General features: G+C 36.4%; 1 protein-coding gene across 1 annotated transcript in view; it reads left to right on the forward strand.

Annotated features, from left to right (window-relative positions):
- Positions 1–9,942, forward strand: part of LOC138161219 (fibrillin-2-like) — a 152,583-nt gene that overhangs the window by 91,519 nt on the left and 51,122 nt on the right. Inside the window, 1 exon segment of the mRNA XM_069088046.1 lies at positions 6,733–6,852. Within this exon segment, the coding sequence (XP_068944147.1) occupies positions 6,733–6,852 (120 nt within the window).

The following is a 9,942-nucleotide window of genomic DNA, read 5'->3' on the forward strand; positions in this document are numbered from 1 at the left end:
GACAATTTCTTAAAAAATGCTGTCCAGGTCCTGCTTTTTATTATAGCTTTCAGATTGTTCATTGATTCTGATACTGTCTCTCTGTTTTCCAGGTCATTGTTTTTCCCACAAGTTATTTTACATTTTCTTCTATTTTTTCATTCTTTTGAATTTGTCTTATTCTTGATTTATAATAGAGTGACTAGCTTCCACTTGCCCAATTTTACCTTTTAAAGAGTTCTTTCCCTCAACTAGCTTTTGTACTTTCTTTTCCATTTGGCCAACTATACCATTTAAGGAGCTATTTTCTTCAGTGGATTTTTTCATCGCCTTTTCCATTTGACCAATTCTACTTTTTAAGCAGTTTTCTTTTTCCCAGATGTTGACTTTTTTCATACTTCTCTTCTATCACTATCACTTCTTTTCACAGTCTTTCTTCTACCTCTCTGATATGATTTTTTAAACATTAAATTTTTTTTAGTTAACATCATTCATTTCCACAAGATTTTGAGTTACAAAGTTTCTCCCCATTTTCCCCTACCCACCACCCCAAACAGCAATCCCACTGAATATCCCCTTCCCCATTCTGCTCTCTCCCATATCTTCCCCTATTCGCCCTCCAAATTTCCAGTAGGGCATGATGGATCTCTATGCCTCAGTGCCTGTATATCTTATTTCCCAGTTAAATGTAAAATAATAATAATTATATATATATATATATTTAAACAATTGATTTTAAACTTTTGAATTCCAGATTTTTTCCTTACATCCTTTGTCACCCACCCTTACTGGGAAGATAAGTAATTCAATACAGGTTGTACATGTGTAACTATGCAAAACATTACCATAGTGGATATATTGAGAAAGATTGACTATATTTCCCTCCATCCTATCCCACCCCCCATTTGTTCTATTCTCTACTTTTCTACTGTCACTTTTCAAAAGTGGGTGCTTCCAACTTTCCTCCCCCCAGTCTCTGTTTGCCCTCCCTTCTATCATCCCCCCTCTCATGTCATTCCTTCCCTAAGCCAAATTCAATGAGAATAAGGTTGACTCATTCCCTTTTGCCTTCCTGTTCTTCCCCTCCATTGTAACAGTTTTCCCTTGCCTCTTCTATATGAGATAACTTACCCCATTTTATCTCTCCCCATTTCCTCTCATTATATTCTTCTCTCACCTCTTAATTTCACCTTTTAAGTATCATCCCTTCCTATTCAACTGGTCCTGTGCCCTCTATCTGTGTATACCTGTAAACATATATACACACATTCACATATGTATTCATATGCCCATATAACCCTCCTATATAGACATATAAATGCATTTCTATTCCCTTAAACTATTTTCATACTGAGAAAAGTTTCATAAGTTACAATTATCATTTTTCCATGTAGAAATATAAGTAGTTCAACTTTGATAAGTTCCTTATGATTTCTTTTCCCTGTTTACCTTTTCATGCTTCTCTTGCTTCTTGTATCTGAGTATCAAATTTTCTATTCAACTCTGCTTTTTCATCAAGAATGCTTGAAAGTCCTCTATTCTATTGAATGACCATATTTCCCCCAAAAACATGATACTCAGTTTTGCTGGGTAGGTGATTCTTGGTTTTAATCCCAGCTCCTTTGACCTTCAGAATATCATATTCCAAGCCCTTTCATCCATCAGTATAGAAGCTGCCAGATCCTGTGTTATACTGATTGTGTTTCCACAGTATTCAAATTGTTTCTTTCTGGCTGCTTTTAATATTTTCTCCTTGATTAGGGAACTCCAGAACCTGGCTATAATTTTTCTAGGAGTTTTCTTTTTGGGATCTTTTTCGGGAGGTGATTGGTGAATTCTTTCAATCTCTATTTTGCCCTCTGGTTCTAAAATATCAGGGTAATTTTCCTTGAGGATTTCTTGAAGGATAATTTCTAGGTTCTTTTTTTGATCATGGCTTTCAGGTAGTCCAATAATTTTTAAATTATCTCTCCTCGATCTATTTTCCAGGTCATTGTTTTTTTTTTCAATGAGATATTTCACATTGCCTTCTATTTTTTCATTTGTTTGGATCTGTTGAATAGTAACCTGATTTCTCATAAAGTCACTAGCTTCCACTTGCTCCAGTCTAATTCTGAAGGAATGATTCTCTTCCGTGAGCTTTTGAGATTCTTTTTCCTTCTGGCAAATTCAACTTTTTAAGGCATTCTCCTTCTCATTCTCTTTTTGAACCTCTTTTGCCATTTTAGTTAGTCTATTTTTTAAGGTGTTACTTTCTTTAGTCAGGTTGTTGACTCTCATTTTATAATTTTCTCACATCATTCTCATTTCTCCTCCCAATTATTCCTCCACTTCTCTCATTTGGTTTTAAAAATCCTTCTTAAGCTCCTCTATGGCCTTTAAGCAGCTTATTCTTTTCTTGGAAGCTTCTGGTGCAGTAGCTCTTCCTGCGCTGTCTTCCTCCTCTTCCATGCTCCAATCTTTTTTGTCCCCAAAAAAGGAATCCAAAGTCAGAGAGCTGTGCTTGCCTTGTTTCCTTTGCTTGCTCATTTTGCCACTCAATTACTTGACTTTTGAGCTTTTTGACACAGTAGAACTCTGCTACCAGAGGGGGGAGCCATGTCTCAATCACTGGGGTTTTCTCAGCTGCTGGAACTATTAGTTGGGTGCCCTCTCCGAAACCTCCACAAGCTCTGGCACACTGGTCACACACCCCAGGACCTCCACCCCAGACAGTGATCCAGATCCAAGCATGTTACAGCAAGAGTGATTACCCCTTAGACTGGTTTCTTGGTCCCCCTGCAATCTGCAGGCCCAGAGCTCTGAAGCAGCCACGTGGAGGCAGCTGCAGGGCTGTGATGCCTCATGGCTCCTTCACTGCACTGATCTCTCACTTTGTCCTTAGTATCGATGGGTTGATAATTCTGGAAACTGCCACAGCTGCTGGTGATCTGAAGTCCCTCCAGCTGGTGGCTGCTTGTGGCCACCGTGAGGCTAAAACATCCCATTCCAGCAGGGCTGGTCTCGGCTCCCAGAGTGCTGTGCTGGCCCCTTCCTGCCAGTGTGTCGGGCTGTGTTCAGCAGGAGGTTAGCTTCTCTGTGTCATTTTGGGTCATTGGGTTTGTGTAATTTTAAGTCTTCTTTGATCATTAGGTTTCACAGTTTATGGTAATGTCATCAGAGGAATAATTATATTAAAAAAGATAAACGTTTGTGGTAGCATGCACTTTGGAATCATTAAAACAGTTCATGGTCCATCATTCCCCTTACTACCACTCAATTTTTAGTCTACTAGGATTTATCTAAGATAATTGATGAATAAATTCAATGGATTGTAAATCCAATTGTATGTCATACTCTAGTCAATATGTATTTTTTATTATCTTTATTTTACCACTGTGAAAATTTGAATGAATTTCTTTATATTCTGGAGGCTTTATGTTGATCCAGAGATTAAAATAGGGGTAGTGAATCTATAGCCTCCAGGCCAGATGTAGCCCTCTATGTCCTCAATTGTGGCCCTTTGACTGAATCCAAGCTTCACAGAACAAATTCCATTAATAAAAGGATTTGTTCTGTAAAACTTGGATTCAGTCAAAAGACCACACCTGAGGCCCTAGAGGACCACATGTGGCCTAGAGGTCACAGATTCCCCACACCTATACTAAAACAATGGGTACAGTGACATCTGCAAATAAGAGCATCTAGATAACCTAGCCTACAAAAGGGAATCTTTATTTTGTTTGAGCTTTGCCACGACACTGCTTTCAAGACTCTGGTGACATCTTAAGGCATCCTCACAATTTTAATTCTTATTTGATATAAGTAAATCATGTATTAGAAGGTCTTTTGTGATTTTAATAATTCAGATATTATGCCTAAAGCCTTCTAGGTTGCATTTTGATCTATTGGGTCAAATAGTATTTTAAAACCAAGAAATAATACATCAAAATCAATATCTTATATACTGTACACTTTGTGATCATTGCTTTGGTTACAAATATAGGATTTCTATAGAAAATCATCTGAAAACATCTTCCTTTTCTCTTTTCATGTTCGCATCAAGTATATTCCTAAGGTAGACATACCTCATTTTCATAACGATTTTTAAAAGAAAATAAAACAAGCAGGTTAGATATTTTCTCAGTCACCTTTTATTTATCTGTATTTCTTTTGTAGTATTCTGTTATGTTTTGATAATAAATCTCTAGTCATCTCTAAAATTGTATTGACCTATTTCTCAGTTCTGGCTGGGCAAAAATGACAGAGTAAGAAAAAAGATTTTTACCTTAAATGAATTTTGAATGGGAAAGCCGAAATCACTTTGTCACGAGACCTAAAGTCACATGCAGCAAGCCATTTTTCCAGTCCACGGCTGTTTAGGAAGATAGCAAGACCTGTGGATACCCTGGGGCCTGGCAGACCACAGAAGTGGGAAGGATTCCAGTAATGGGGCTAAAAGTGAATGCCAGAGCAGCAGACCCCCAAACTAGCACTGGGAGCAAAAACAGATGCAGTCCCAAGACATAGTTTGAAAGTGAAGAGGAATGGTCATGAGAGCAGGGGCACTACCTGTATAAAGAGCAAGAAATAAGTTCCAGAAACAGCCGTGTTCACCAAACCCAGGAGTAAAGGGATGACTTAGTTCTAACCTTCAGCCCAGCACATAAATCTACAGTGGAGGAATAACCTGAGCAAGACCAAAGGGGAATCAGCAATTCAGTTGCTCTAAGCCTGTAAGCCTCCCAGTGAAGATAACTGTGACTGAGTCCAGTATTATTCTAATGAAACTCAACCACACACAAGCTAAAAATTAGAGCTTGCAGAGCTCAAACTAGGAAGAGACCTCTCCTTGTATCACATCACTTTGGAAGCATTGAAAACTTGCATTTTCCCAGACTAAGGCATGAAAGCATGTGAACACCATAACAAGACAGAGACTCAGGCCAGAAATGCTTGTGCCTCACCCGCCGAAGTAAATAGAGCCAAATAATAATATAAATCCCAAAGTCAAGACGTATGAGTAGAAGCTAACAAAAAAGAACTTGACTATAAAGAGGTGATGTGACAAGGAAGCTCAAGATTCAAACATAGAAGAAGATAATGATTGAAAATGTATGTAAGCAAAGCCTCAAAAAAAATAACAGGTTTGAAATAAGGCACAAAAGAATTCCTGGAAAAGTTAGAGAAGTTAAAAATAATTTTTAAAAAATCAAATGAGAAGGGTGGCTAGGGGTTGCAGTGAATACAGCACTGTCCCTGGAGTCAGGAGGACCTGAGTCCAAATCCAGCCTCAGACACTTAACACTTACTAGCCATGTGACCTTGGGTGAATCACTTAACCCTAATTGCCCTGCCTTCCCCCCTCTAAAAAGCAAAACAAAACAAGCCCAAAACAAAAAAGAACAAAATAAATGAGAACAATGGAAGAAAGTTTATGAAAAGAGAATTAACAGCATGGGAAAAGAGGAACAAAACCTCATTGAAGAAAACAACTTGTTGAAATTTAGATTTGTCCAAATGGAAGCTAAGACTACATGAGGCATCAAAAACAACAAAAGAAAAAGACTGAAAAATAAAAGAAATATGACTATCTCCTAGGAAAAACAATTGAACTGTAAAATACATCAAGGAGAGATTATTTAAAAATTATTAGCTTACTTGAAAACCATGCATATAAAAAAGAAGAGTTAAATATTATGTTCTAAAAAATTATAAATGGAAACTTCCCAGGTATCTTAGAACCAGGCACAGAGCAAAGTAGAAATTGAAAGAATCCATTGGTTTACCTCCTGAAAGAAACCCCAAAATGAAAACTCCCAAGAATAGTGTAGCTAAAATCCAGAGGTCTGTAGTCAAGGTGAGAATACTGCAAGCATCCAGAAAGAAAAAATTTCAAATACCATGGAGGCATAGTCAGGATCACACAAGATTTAGCTGTCACCAACCCTCTATGTCTGGTTGTCTTCTTGTGAATACATTCTGACTTATCAATGCCCTTTCTCAAATGTGGTGCCTAGAGTCAAACACAATACTCCAGATATGATTTGATAGGGTCAGAGTAGAACCTATCACTTCTTGGCTGCTCCATCACTCTGTTGATTTATACTGAGTTTGCAGTCTGCTAAACTCAGTAGATGTTTTGAGGTGAATGACTACCTACTGTTTTGAATTTTTGAAAGTGATTTAAAAAGAAATCCAAATTTAAGACAAACCTTTTAACCTAGAGATGACAACATTGAATACATACATTTGCTTCCTGTACCAGTATGTGACAACGTATTTGTGCATCTCTCTTTATGACAGAAAAATATCCATTGTGAAAAATGTAGCTAATCTGATCAATACAATAATCAAAGATAATTCTGCAGGACTTATGATGAAAACTATAATCTACCTCCTGAGATAGAAATGATGAATTCTTAGTGCAAATTGAAGTATACTCTTCTCACTTTATTTTTTGCATTTTGTTTTGCAATATGGCTAATATGGAAATATGCTTTGCATGATTTCACATATATAATTGATATACTTCGTGCCTTCTCAGTCAGTGTGGGGAATGGGGTTTGAGGATAGGTGAGAATTCAGAATTCAAAATTTAAAAAGATAAACGTATAAATAAGCTATTGAAAAATAAAAAAGAAATCATCTATAATCTGTTGGTAATGTGCCCCATATTAGCAAAGCTGATAACTCAACATTTAGTTCATAAAAGCAATCATGAGACTTGTTATTCCCTATGTATTTATTGTTTGCATGGTGTTTTTTCTAAAGAAGAAAATGAATGTTGGTCAAAGCCAGGAGTCTGTGAAAATGGTATTAGCATTGTTGGGAGCTACCGGTGTGAATGTAATGAAGGATTCCAGTCAAGTTCATCAGGGTTTGATTGCCTTGGTAAGTTCATATATAAACACACACGTGTATGTGTGTATGCATATACACATGTGCACGTATGTGTGACATGAATGTTTATGTACACACATACATTTGCATAATGTAAACAGTGTTCCTGAATATTTTTCTAAAGTAAAGATTTAATTCTATGGGAAAATTATTATTAAAATAGTGGAGCAATAAGAATTTAATAATTTCATTCCAAAATAAACATATTTTGAAGGTCATCTGTGCTAATATTAATGAAAAATTAATGTTATACTTCACAATTTGATTTTCCGAGCCAGAATAATATCCTAAGATTCTTATAGTATGCAATTTAAACCTTGGACATTTAATGTTGTTCCTCAGTGCTAGAAAATAAACATTTTAATGAGCTTTTTCATTAGCTGAGAAGAAAGTATAGTGTTTAAATTTTAAAGATGATGGGAGTTAAGTTCTTAAATTGATTAAATATCATCTTACACAAACCTAATTTTTATGCAATATATTATATTTATCTTAAAATCCTTAGAATGATGCTAAAATGCAATTCCTTCCCTCTATACCAATTCTAAATTGTGCTGAAATTAATTTAACATTGTTTATTTGATCTGTTATTTTTATCATTCACATAAATGAAATGTCTCTTTTCAAATTTGGAATATTGACCCTGACACATAGCTCTCCTATTAGGGAAAAGCATAGCTATTCTGGTAGACAAGAATAATAGCAAAAATTATCATGTTAGTACAATTCTCCATGAACTATGTTTTTTATGAAGTTATAACACTTTGAACAAGCACTACCAACTAATTTTGTGTGATATTGCTTATACATAAAGATGTTCAAAAGATTTAGAAGAAACCTTATAGATCCCTTAGTTTCTCATCTGCAAAATGAGGGAGTTGGACTAATCCTTTTTACAGGTGAGAAGCCTAGGCTCCAAGAGTCTAAATAACTTGTCAGGTATTAAAGAATAGGCCCAGGTCACTCCTCTCTTATATTTCTTTAAAACACTTCCCAAAATCCACTTTCTGTTGCATAAAGGGACTACTCAGTTCTATTTGAAAACACTGTGGTTATGCTTTAAACAAGCTAAATATGAAATAGACTCCTAACATTAAAAACTTTATATTCCTTTAAAAAATAAACTCAATCAGCATGTGATTCTATCACATAGCAAATTCGTGCAAAAGAACGTTCTCTGTCTATGGAAATTGGCAACTTTTCTGCAACTTAGAAGCTTACAAAGGTTTCTGGGCACCTGAGAAGCTAAATAAATTAACTTGCACAGGACCTAACAACCTTGAATCCAAGTCTGGGCGACCCTAAGGCTAGCTCTGACTCCATCGGGCTGTGTTACCCTATGCTGCCAAATTTAGAGTCAGTTCTTTAGGACGCATATTCCATAGTTGTCCAGTGTCAAGTATAAAGAAAAAAATTCTTTTGTGACTTCTTTTGGGCCTTTTAAATAAAATTAATATCTGATCTGGTCCTACTTTCTTATTTTACAGGTAAGAAAGCTGAGGTTCAGGGATGTTGTTACTTACCCAAGGTTACACAGGTAGCAATTATCAGATGCAGGATTTGAACCTTAGTTCTCTAACTCCAGAGTCAGAACTCTGTCTCCTTTACCAGACCCTCAGCCATCCCAAGTCCTCATTAAAAAGCAAAGGTGCTCTACCTGAGATCCTGAATTAGCAATTTCCTGCCTTTCTACCTCTTTTCCACTGCTTACCCTCCTCAATATACTCTTTATCCTAATTAGGACCCCTGGTTCCTTGATCACATTTTAGTTTCCTAGTCCATCATCCTTTAAATCACTGCCTCCATGTTTAAATCCTTGGATCTTTTTCCTTTTTCTTTCAATTTCTCCCTCTCTGACAATCCTCAGGTCAGGGTTACCTCCACCAAACACTTCCCTTTTTTCCATTCCTGGAGGATGTAATCAATCAGCAAGCCAATCTTAAGTACCTGCCATCATGTACTGTATTGCTGGGAATACAAATAAAAATTAAAAAAACAAATCTACTTTCAGAGAAAATAGTTTATGTTTAAGATATAGCTAGAGAGAGATATATGGATTTCTATACCCCAGTGCCTGTATATCTTATTTCCCAGGTGCATGTAAAAAAACAATTTTTAATATTTGTTTTTAAAACCTTGATTTCCAGATTCTTTCCCTTCTTCCCTCCTCACCCACCCCCACTGGAAGATAAGCAATATGAAAAATGTTTCCATAGTAATTATATTGTGAAAGACTAACTATATTTGCCTCCATCCTATCCTGCCCCCCACTCATTGTATTTTCTACTTTGACCCTGTCCCTTTTAAAAAGTGTGTGCTTCTAACTACCCTTTCCCCTAAACTGCCCTCCCTTTTATCATACCCCCTCTTATTCCTTCCCCTGTACTTTCCTGTAGGGTAAGATACCCAAATGAATGTGTATGTTTTTCCCTCCTTAAGCCAAATTCAAAGAGAGTAAGGTTGACTCATTCCCTTTCACTTTTCTGCTCTTCCCCTCCATTGTAACAGTTTTCTATTGCCTCTTTCATATGAAATAATTTACCCTATTCTATCTCTCTCTTTCTCCTTCTCTCATTATATTCCTGTCTCATCTCTTAATTTTATTTTTAGATATCATCCCTTCCTATTCAACTGTCTATGTATATGTATACATGTATACACATATACACACATACACACACTCACATAAGTATTTATATACACATAAACCCTGTTATTCATACATATATTTGGATGTATACATATATATTCCCTTCAACTATCCTCATACAGAGAAATCTCATGAATTACAATTATAGTTTTTTCCATGTAGGAATGTAAATAGTTCAACTTTTAAAAATTCCTAATGATTTCTTTTTCCTGTTTACCTTCTCACGCTTCTCTTGCTCCTTTTATTTGAAAGTCAAATTTTCTGTTCAATTCTGGCTTTTTCATCAAGAATACTTGAAAGTAGGGGCGGCCAGGTGGCTCAGCGAGTAAGAACACCAGCTCCAGTGTTGGGACGACCTGGAGATCGAATCCTGGGCTCAGGCGTTCAGCACCACACCCAGAAATAACTGGCCGTGTAACCTTGAGCAAGTT

This window comes from Petaurus breviceps, unplaced genomic scaffold (genome assembly GCF_028583685.1).
Source record: "Petaurus breviceps papuanus isolate PSGF00001 unplaced genomic scaffold, PetGlider_PUasm1.0 184, whole genome shotgun sequence".
Classification (NCBI taxonomy): domain Eukaryota; kingdom Metazoa; phylum Chordata; class Mammalia; order Diprotodontia; family Petauridae; genus Petaurus; species Petaurus breviceps.